The sequence below is a fragment of the Solea senegalensis genome, linkage group LG2 (assembly GCF_019176455.1).
Source record: "Solea senegalensis isolate Sse05_10M linkage group LG2, IFAPA_SoseM_1, whole genome shotgun sequence".
Taxonomy (NCBI): Eukaryota; Metazoa; Chordata; class Actinopteri; order Pleuronectiformes; family Soleidae; genus Solea; species Solea senegalensis.
This window is the reverse complement of record NC_058022.1, coordinates 7939023-7950469: the sequence shown is the minus strand read 5'-3', so window position 1 is coordinate 7950469 and position 11447 is coordinate 7939023. Positions and strand designations below refer to the sequence as shown.

The 11447-nt window shown below is 36.8% G+C and overlaps 2 protein-coding genes across 3 annotated transcripts; both read right to left on the bottom strand.

The window, feature by feature from the left end:
- Positions 1-588: 588 nt before the first annotated feature.
- Positions 589-2179, bottom strand: LOC122765428 (olfactory receptor 2K2-like). Its single transcript, XM_044019680.1, has one exon. It carries the CDS (start codon positions 1987-1989, stop codon positions 907-909), a length of 1083 nt encoding a protein of 360 aa, XP_043875615.1. The 5' UTR covers positions 1990-2179; the 3' UTR covers positions 589-906.
- A 4106-nt stretch (positions 2180-6285) lies between these two features.
- On the bottom strand, positions 6286-7648 carry LOC122765205 (olfactory receptor 11A1-like). 2 transcript variants are annotated; one of them, XM_044019349.1, is made up of 2 exons: positions 7606-7648; positions 6286-7514 (listed from the first exon to the last, which is right to left on the bottom strand). In XM_044019349.1, the coding sequence occupies exon 2, from the start codon at positions 7508-7510 to the stop codon at positions 6557-6559; it is 954 nt and encodes a 317-aa protein (XP_043875284.1). In that variant the 5' UTR covers positions 7511-7514; positions 7606-7648; the 3' UTR covers positions 6286-6556. The 2 variants fall into 2 exon arrangements, with proteins under 2 accessions (XP_043875284.1, XP_043875285.1); XM_044019350.1 differs by having other exon boundaries at positions 7580-7639.
- Between the last annotated feature and the right edge of the window lie 3799 nt (positions 7649-11447).

Below are 11447 nucleotides of genomic sequence, written 5' to 3'. Positions count from 1 at the left end.
GTTGCTCTGAATATTTCAAAGATAATCCGGAGAAACTCAATACTCATACTCATGAGTACTTGAGTAGTCTTTTCACTGCATACTTTTGTTTCTCTTATTTGAGAAATTATTTTCATGAGTACTTTTCCTTCTACTTGAGTAATTATTATCTTAAAGTAACAGTACTTTCACTTGAGTAATTTTTTTTGGCTACTCTGCAAGCCTCTGGTTATAAGCAAAATAGCTTATAACTAGCTCCGCATGATGTTGTGAAACCACACAAGACGACGGTTTCTGGGTGGAGTGGCTCAGTGGTTAAGACTAGTAGCCTGCGTGCGAAAGACATGTGTTTACAAATTTCACAAATTAATTCCGATTTTGAACATTTTAGAGTGCACAGGTGTGTTTATATAGTTGGTGTAAATGAAAAATGAGACACATTCTTATAGCCTCTGTATTATACTGTATGTTTAAACATAGTAATGGAAAAAAAAAACAGCCTAAATGCTCTGTGTTCTAAGGGTTGACTTATTTGTTATTTGTCTTGTTTTCTTTTAAATATTTGTCCATGTATGTACAATTGCTCCGTACAAGATATCAACAACAATGAAAGATGAAATCAAAGGCAAAGTTTACTTGACTGCTTTGAAAAGTCACTGTACATTTCAATTTCAATGAAGGAAAGAGGAAAGAATGGGGATGAGATTGAAGGGCTGTGCGAGGGAAGCATTTGCACCTCTCAGTGGACAGCCTGCCTGAACTTACTGGAACAAGAAGAAGAAGTCAAAGAATTGGAAAACCAAAGAAAAATAAGCATGTGATTTACAAAATACACACTTTATTCTATAAAGAAATGAATCAAAACATACCAAACGTGCTGGATCTACAATGGTATTGTTATTTAGTCTGAAGCATCACATATAAAGGTTAACTGTTTTTCAGACTTATAAGACCCAGAATTCTGATTCGAATTTTGGTCAATTTGAAACCATAAATTAGAGGATTTATGAGTGGAGGAATGACGAGAAATTCAATGGCAACAAAGTTTTTGAGGGTTTGAGGTAAATGTTTTCCAAATCGCGTATTCATCAAATCAAAAAGTACAGTAAAAAGAAAAGTTGTTAAGGAGACCAAATGTGGCACACAGGTCTGCATGAACTTTGTCCTGTTTTCCATCGAGTGCACACACGTTTTGATGAGGTACATGTAAGACCAAACGATAAAAACACCATGAAATACATAAATGAGTATTGAGATGTATGCAACTATGTTGTTGACAACAGTTTCAGCTGGGAAACAAGCGAGGGAGACAATAATCCAGTTCACACAAAAGAGTCTGGAGATGAAAGGGCTGCACAACTTCAGCCGTGCTGTCAGAGAAACGTTTATGCCCATAATACAGAACGGTGTTAACCAAGAGAAACACGCTAACTGTATTAGTCTTTGCCTGGACATGACACAGTGGTACTCTAGAGGTCGACATATAGCCACATATCTGTCATATGCCATGACGGCAAGAATAGAGAGGTCAATGCTCGCAGAAGAGTAAATCACTTGAGTTTGAACGAGGCATCCAGAGTAAGAGATGACATGAACAGGAGAGAGCAGATCCCACAGAAATTTGGGATAGAAACCTGCTGTCCCGTAAAGTCCGTTGATGCAAAAAGTGCAGAGCAGAATATACATTGGTTCGTGGAGGCTTTTGTCCAAGACGACAGTCACAATAAGAGCAATATTTACCAGCAGAATTGCACAATAACACAATAAAATGAGAAAGAAGAGAAGAAATCTGTGGCTCTTCACTTCATTCAGACCTGAGAGATACAATATTGTTATTACAGAGACATTATCCATCATGGATTGAAAAATTGACCTTTTTTCTGACCTTGTACTGTCTACGTCTATGTTGTCTGTCCCCTCACAACACAAGAGAAATATTGACCTGCAAAATTGCAAAATGACACAGTAAAGCGAGAAAGAAAAGAATAAATGTGTGGCTCGGCGTATCATTCTAATCTGAAAGAATGAATACTGTCACAACTGAGACATTGTCCATCATTATTAGCAATCGTGTCCCTCACCTGTGAAGATTACATAGTGTATGTCCCTTACAATGTCTGACTTCTGATCTTACTATTCCTAAATGACAATGGCAAAATGGTGGGAGGAACCTTAAACAAGCCAATCAGCATTTAGAAAAAAGTTTGTGGTCTGGAGCAGAACCCAAACCTTTAAACCTTTAATCTTTTTTTCTTAGTCCTTGTGTTCTCTACGTCTATGTTGTCTCTCCCCTCACCTTACTGTCTCTCTGTTGTGGAGACGTCTGCAGAGAATAAACTGTCGTCCCGTGTGGTTTCTCAACACCATACGGAGCTGAGCACACCATGAAAAGTTTCACTGTTAACTTCAGGAGTGCCGTATGGAGCTCATCACGCAAAAGTATCGCTGGAAGCAGCTCTAATCCACATGGAGCTCCTGAATTTATTGGTGAAACTCGGCACGTTGTGTTCAGCTGTGAGTTTTTCGCGTCACCGCACAAAAATCGTGTCCCTCAGCCCGGCTGATGCGAATGACACATCTGTGCGTTGACTTTGCATGGAAAGTTATTGCGCAACAAATTCGCGTCCGGAGTGAACACAACATAAGAACTATGTGTTGCATTGTTTGCATAACTTTTTAACACGGCTACCGAGATTTAAACAATGATGAACGACTGCAACTTTTTTTGTTGTTGTTTTACATACTTTTGTGTTCCTAAACATTTTTCCTGCATTTTCTGTAACCTGTAATTAATGCTAACACCACAACCGAAATCAAGTAATATACGGATATCTCCGTGATAATCCATCTAATGCGTTGTACAGAATGCACTAGATGCTTTATACTCGGCCTGTAAACTGATTGCATGATTGTATCTAGTTATCTCGCGATTAATCACAACTTAATTGATCTAAATGTACCTTAATGTGATATTTTTCACGTTTCAATTTTATCAACATGGGAGTGGACAAATATGCTTGCTTTATTGTTTATTCTATTTAAAAAAACGATGACAAAAACTATCACATAAGAATGCAAGCAGTCCACCGGGCAACAACAGATGAACATATCCACCTGAACATTACACAGAAATGTATTTTACAAATTTACACTGGTAAGCGATAATGTAACATACATAAAACATTTTTTTGTTTTTTTAAAGCATATTAGAGGGGACATATTATAGCCTATTTCTCCAAGTTAAAATAGTTCCCTGGTGTCCTAATGAACATGTTGTTTTTTGTTGTTTGAAAAAAACAAACAAAATAAATCCAAAAACATCCTCTACAGGTGTATTTAGCGTGATCTACCCTTACACTTGAACAATAAAACAGCTCTGTTAATACTGGAGTGGAACCTTAATTAATGTTACTGGTAAATCTTGTGTTTGTCCTACTATTTCATTTAAAGAAATATCTGCTGTAAAAAATGTCTATTACACCAGGTTTATTCAAGACATGCTTGAGCATTACATACACACATACACATGCATGAGTTAAACTCATTGACAGCTTGCTAATATATAAGACCAGCTTTAAGTCGCATCACTTCATTCCAAATTCCAATGATCACAGAATTTGACAGAAACCTTTGCACAGTACTGTGTGTATATGTATGTATATACATATATATATATATATATATATATATATGTATATATATATATATATATATATATATATATATATATATATATATATATATAGTGTTGTGCTAGTTACTGAAAAATAGTAACTAGTTACTTTGGGAAAAAGTAACTCAGTGACTCAGTTACTTAAACCACAAAGTAATGCGTTACTGAGAAAGGAACTTTTTAGTTAATATAAAACGTTTTTCCAATGCTCCCATTAAATAAAGGTTGATTGATTGAATTCCCCGCTAGCCCTCGTTTCAGCTCTGTAGTGATGTTTTCCACTACATGTCTGAGGGGAAAAAACATGTGCTTTTATCTGTAAAATTTTACCATTAAACTCTTGGAATAATAGCCTGATATTAATAAAAGAGATCCAAATAAACAATTAAACATACCGTGCTATTGTCTTATCAAGTTGTGCCTGGCTATGTCTTTCGAACTCCAACCGCTGCATCTTGGGTGGAGTGGGTATGTGCTCGCTGCTGTGACTCTCGCTCTCGGATGCGGCGTTAGCTACCTTAGCTGCTAACTTTGTTGAAGCATGCCGCTTCTCCAGGTTGCTGTTGCTGTTGTTCGCCGTAGAAAGAATTTTTGAACCGGGACACAGTCTTCAATTACCGAAATGTTGTTTTTCCCTCTGCTCTCCAGTTGAAAATAATGTGAATACCTAACTTATCTTCCCCTTCTCGCTCGCCGTCATCCCGTACCCTGAACTGTCCAGTCCTCTTCAAGGCGCGTGTTTGATTACGTGTGGGACGCTAGAGGGCGACAAGTGCTTTGTTTTTCAATTCAATTAAACTTTATTGATCAAAGTATGCTATGGTAAAATGTTATGAGAACCTCACCAAAAGGAACGGAGTAACGCAGCGTTTGGTAACGGAAACTGAGTTACTGAATTTTAAAAAACAACATGTTACATTATTAGTTACTGAATAAAGTGTTAAACAGCGTTACTAATAACACGTTACTATAGATATATACTAACACTGTGTATATATATATATATGTATATATATATATATATCAACATATATATATATATATATATATATATATGCACTTATTGTAAGTCGTTTTGGATAAAAGCGTCTGCTAAATGACATGTGATGTAATGTAACATAAACACAGAGGTGGAAAGAGTATTGAAATTTTCTACTCAAGTAAAAAGTACTGGTCTAAAAAGTAGTAAGTAGAGTAAGAGTTTCTTTCTTTCGTGTAGTGCAAAACAGACAAAGGGGACACAAATCTAACATGAATTATTTTTAATAACTTTTCACTTTCCTCTTTACAAATTAAAGTGCTGACAGAATATAACAAGAAAACACATAATGTATCAGTCAAAATGGGACAAAGGTCACAAATGCTTTATCTTTTTCCTTAATTAGCGCCAATAATTTATTTAGTACTGTACTTCCAAAAAAACACACTTCAGTAAAAGTAAAATTACAAATAAAGAAAATGAATGACTTCAAAAATGTCCAAAAAAACCTCCTCAATTACAGTCACGCTTCAAGTGGGAAGGTATAGGTCACTCACACTTGGTATTTCAACCTGTACGAGCTGTTTTTATGCTGTTTTAATGTTTCATTTCTTTATTTAAAACTACATGCATGTTTCCCATATTTTTCTTGAAGGTTTTCCAAGGCATACAGCAGAAAACCAGAGTTTGCTAAATAAAAGAAAAATAGCACAAGTAAACCAAGGATCAGCTATTTAAAGTCTGATGACGAATTAGTTCTCAAATTTAGACAGTTACACTACATTGCTTTTTCCCAGGTATGGTTTTTCCTTCTTCTTTGACCTAACTATTATGATTATTTAATATACATCAGTCTTCTAAATTCAATTGGATTCATTTTCTTTGTGGTCTGTTCTTCAGATGTGACCAAAATCTGGCAAAATCTTTTCAATTTTTCCCTGTCTACGACCTGTAACTGTGAACCACACACTGCCTTGTGTTCATGCCGTCTTCATTAATACTAATATTGATATTTCTTCTATTAGCTCATGTTACAATTTGTGCTGTTTCTTCTTGAGGTTTCTCCCATTTTTTTCCCCGAAGGACAGAAGGTGTCACTTGCTGTACAGACTGTAAAGCCTTTGGAGGCGAAACTTCCCTCCCTCCCTATTTTTAATATTTTCTTTTATTTTAAAACTGCATACAAGTTTTGAACGTGTTCCAATAACGTGGAAATAAACAATGTACACTGTATGATCATCATAGCATAGCAAAACAACAAATTAAAGGGTGGCTTAGGCTTTTTACACAGTATATAACAATAATAAAGTGGTGTTTGTAAGATAGTAAACATTTGTTTACAGCTGAGCATGCGGTCTTTTTTTTTCCAGTGTGAGAGAAGTTACAGTCATTTGTTAATTACAGATGTTCACAAAAAATCAGCTCACATCTGGATCACGCAACACACTTGTCATCCTTTGACGAGTGAGCATAGCATGAGAAAAGCTTTGTTTATGAAACACACACTGGTCGAAATCACTGGATCGGATTATCAGACAGATATCGAACAGATAGAAATGTAAAATCCAAAAAGAAAGTCAGCAAAAGCATTTAGCTGAGTCATGTTTGAGCTGTTTATTTCTTGCTTTTGGAAGAACAACATTTGTTACACAGTTATGAGAATGATGTCTTTAAAAGGACTCAGCACAAATGTGTTGTTAACAGTTTCATAGTTTCATAAACTGTTGAAATTACTGTATCGTGACACAAAAAGTGGTATCGTCCCATCCCTAGAAAATGACAACAACGTTAATATCAATAACAATAACAAACAAGAAGAACGTTTGAAATTAAATCTACTTTCAATCCCAAACCCCCCGCCACAAAACATTTTATATGTTTTATATATAATTCATTTTCCAGGGTTAATGTTGCCGTTTGAGAGCTCACGTTTGCATGTTCACGGGTTCACACTTTGCATTCCTCCTTGTAATAAAAACCAAATTCACAAATTTACGGCGAATTGCCGTCAGTCTGAATCCATAAACGAATGGATTCACAGCAGGAGGAACAAGCAGGAATTCCATTGCCATAAAATTATTTAGATGTTGCGATATATACAGAGACCCAAATCTCATGTAGAACAGATCTAAAAGGATACTTATTGTAAAATTCATAAGACCGATTAAATGTGGCAGACACGTCTGCATAAACTTCCTCTGGTTTTCTGTGGATGTCACGCATGTTCTTATCAGACATATGTATGACCATATAATCAACACAAAGAGTGCAGAAAAAAACAAGACATTGAAATATGACACTCCAGTGTGTCCTCGAGGTGGTGAGCAAGCGATATTAACGATCATCCAGTTCACACAATAGACTTTCTGTATATGTGAGCCACATAATCTTGATCCTAACAACGTCGCTGTGTTCATAAACATACAAAACAAGGGTATGAGCCAAGACAAAAACAGAAAGGCAGAGATTTTCAGTTTGGTCATAATGACATGGTACATGAGAGGCTTACATATAGCCACATATCTGTCATACGCCATCAGAGCCAAGATACAAAACTCAGCACAGACTGATGAGTGTATTACAAAACCCTGTAGCATACATCCAGCATAAGAAATAGCGTGAGTTGTCAGAAGATCCAGAAGGAATTTAGGATAAAATCCAACAGTTCCATAGAGTGAATTGATACATAGATTACACAAGAAGATATACATTGGCTCATGGAGCTTTTTATCCACAATAATGGCAACAATTAAGGTAGTATTTCCAAACAGAATAATGATGTACCACAGTAAAGTTAGCAAGAAGAGGACAATTCTGTGTTCCATTGGGAAATCCAAACCAGAAAGAGTTAACTCTGTGACAACAGTATTATTTTCCATCAACCTAAAAAGAGTTTGCAATTATTATTATTATTATTTTTTAAAACATCTTTAAAACAACAGCTTCACCTGTTTCACCACATCAATGTTGTTACCTAAGCACAGCAGTGGAGAAAGTCTCAGTCAGACCGTGCAAGTCAAGGTCAGGCTCAAGTGACTCCAGTAAAAACCCTTTTCTGACAAACAGACAAGCCAATCATTGGCGTGCAATAATAACAACGTGTGATTGGTTGGTTCACATGATAGGGTTTGCTCCTCCTCCTTCCCTTATGATAGACGTCTTAAACACAGTGGTTCTCAAACTTTTTTATACCAAGTATCACCTGAGAAAATATTGAGCTCTCAAAATAAAAACTGTGAAAATTCTAATCTTCAGCCAACTTTAAGTTTAATTATTCACACATTCTTATAACCAGACCAGTGTACAATGTTAACAGTCATAACTTAGGATAAGACACAAACTAGGCACCTTTCAAGGTTCCTTCACTAGATACCAAGGCGCCAGGCATCTGGACGGAAACACTATCTCAAGGCTTACTAACGATAAGTATCAGACCTGACACGCTGCTTGCCAAAATCTGCGATGATGCCTTACTTTTCAGATGTCAGGCATTGTCTCAGTTCTCCTCAGATCTGAGCTGTCTTCAATACAATCTTTCAATTTAACTCATCCGTGACAAAAAAAACCATTATCGTTGTAATATCACATCAAGTTTGTTAAGTTTAGTCACTCCTGTCTTGTTTTCATATGCACTTCCTGTTTTATTTTGTATTAACCTTTCCCTCTCATTTCAGAACCTGACTTCCTCCCCTTGTGTGATTTCCCGCCACTGTGATTGTCTGCCCCGCCCCTGGTTGCTTTCACCTGTTACCACTTACTTCCTGCTTAAATAGTCCTGGGGGGTATTCCAGAAAGCAGGTTATTTGAGAACTCTGAGTTTGTTAACCCTGAGATGAGGGAAACTCTGAGTTATCCGTTCCAGAAAGAGAGGTAACTTAAACTCTGGGTCTGTTACTGCAGTAACTTACTCTGTGAACATAACCTGCTCGCTGGCAGGTTTACTATAAGAAACCCAGAGTTTCTACCCGTCTCCTCCCACACGAAGAAAGCAGTTAGACATGGATTGCCCATTCATTAGAAATCCAATCGACATCGAAGCCGTATTGATTAGAAATGCATAACATTGTGAGAGAATCTTCCGACCCAGATTAGACGTTTTAATTAAAAATAAAAGACAAATTCACATGCGATTTGGTTCTTCTTTATTCCCTAAAGGTACAAAAGCAACAGTCAGGATTTGTAATATAGCTCCAACTATTAACATATTTCACATATTCACCTGTTTCACCATGACAATGCACCCACCTCAACTGGCGTTCAAGTAATAGAATTTCCAAGTCTGTTTTTCTGAATTGCCGGTCCAGGTACACCATTTCTTTCTCGTTTTTCTCGAGTTGCACCCTGTACAACTCTTTTACCGGCAACTCGGAAACATATGGAAGACATTTAATTCCTGCATTTCTACATACAGATTTAACATGGTATTGACCGAAAATCTCACTGTGTCAAGCTGTGCTCTAGAATTTGATGGAGCCTCCTCTTGGTGATGCCCAGCCATGTTCTGTTGAAGGACAAGAATGTGCTAGTTTGTCCATTATCTATGCTCATCACTTCAGTGTACATGTCCAAATTCCACTCAAGAATGTAAATGAATATGAATGGGTAGAGCAGTGCCAGTAGCTATACATAATATTAAGACACACTTCAGTAGGCCCCTCCGGATCTCTCCCTGTGGCTGTCTCCTCCTCCTCCTCCTCCATCATATATATTTGTTAAAAAGTAGGCTATATATATTTTATTTTTTTATATAAGTTTTATTTTTTTAAAAAGACATCAGTGTATACTTGCATCTGAAGTAGGCACTTGTGTCCTGGGGGGTGACAGGCTCAGATGAGCTTCCCCCGGGGATGCCTTCAGCCACAGGGCGACCCCTGTATTGGCTGAGAGCCAGCTCCTCAGCCTCTGACAGAGGTGGTCCTCCACCCGTTTTTCGGGCCTCTGCCTTCTTTCTGTTGGCTGAGCAGAACTCAATGTTTGCAATCTGAATTAATATTTACGTTACGTTTAATAGCCAATTAAAAAAATAAAATAAAATAAACTTGTTCTTACGGTTAAATGTTACGTCAATGGAATAGTACATTCAAACTTACGCGTTGACTCAGGCAGCAATTTTCTCCCATGCGATCTCTCTCTCCTTGAGCGAAATATGTGCTCATATTCTCCATAGGCCAGTATAAGGCTCTCAAACTCCTTCGCACTGAAATAAGTTGATCTTTTTTTTTTCTCGGTTGTCATGGTGACTCGTGGTATCGGGGCTCCATTGATGATGGCTTTTTATAGTGGTTGTGCACGCGCGTACCTCAAGGTTAACATACTCAGAGTTGATTGAACTAACTCAGATCAGCTGTTCTGGAACCGGATACTCAGAGTTTCCCGACTCAGAGTAAGTCAACTCAGAGTTCAGGGATAGACTCAGAGTTTGTTGAACCTGCTTTCTGGAATACCCCCCTGGTCTTCCCCTGTCATGTTGCCAGTTGGTCTTGTTTGGTCCATGAGTTATGTTGTCAAGTTTGTTCCTAAAAAGTCCTTCATGTTTCCCTGGTTTAGTTTACTCATGTTGAGATTTATTTAATCCTACTGACGAGCTTTTGTTAATGTTTTTGGTCCTCCTTTTTGTTTATTCTTGTTGCACTCGTAAATAGATGGGACGCCGTCTCACAGTTTGGCAACTTTATTATTTTCCCGGTTCTAAATCCGTCTTGTTTTTTTACAACCATACACATTTTCGCGGCACATGCATCAGCAAAACAACAACAACAACAACAACAACAACAATACTCCTCTATGGCGCTGGCTGATGACGTCATACCAAAACCAACCGCAGTTCAAAAAGATATTAAATACAAGCGAAATGAAAATAAAGCTCAAGCAACGTCACTGGCCTCTGAATTATTAAAATATATTAAAATGTAAACTTAAATGATAACATTCACATCTAGGTCTCAACATTCTTATTAAGTAAACTTTTTCTTAAACTTTACATTGACTTTGAGTCGTGCATTTGAGTCCTCCAGTTTCATGTCTAAAAGCATAACAATCGGCACGTTAAAATACAGCGGCGTGAATAGGTCAAGCAAAGTCAGCTGCAGACTTTTCACAGGAGGCAGATGTATTCCCAATAAGATCATTTTCTCTCTCATTATCCTAACATCTACTCCAGTATATGGTATAGTGAAGTTAGATTAAGATTTGATATTTCAGTTCAGTGACTGTGCCAGACGGAGTCATGCAGGAAGTACAATTCTATGAGCAAATCTTTGAAATGAACTGATTCTAATGATTCAGTACACCGAAAACAACCGCTTTACAAATCACTAGGTTGTGTGTTTGTGTCATATATGAAATGAATCTATCTATCTATCTATCTATCTATCTATCTATCTATCTATCTATCTATCTATCTATCTATCTATCTGTCTATCTATCGATCTATCTATCAAACACTGATTGTTGATAAGTAATCAATGTATTCAGTATCAGTGACATAAAATTACTGCCAGTATACTGTGCTGTACAGATTATAACCTTAACCCTATACAAAAATTCCTTTTGTTAAATTCTGATGATAGTACTGATTATCCGTTGACATAGTGAATATCTATTGATGACAAGCAGAGGGTCAACAATAGGCTATAAAAATAAAGCGAAACCCAAAATATTAGATAGATAATTAATTAATGTATTATAAGGCATGAAATGAACACATCAGGTGAGCAAAACAAAACTTGTTGAACAAAGGGATTCAATAACACATACCTTAAGGAAAAGAATATCAAAAATAAACAAAGAACATCTTATCATGGTTCTTTTCACAAT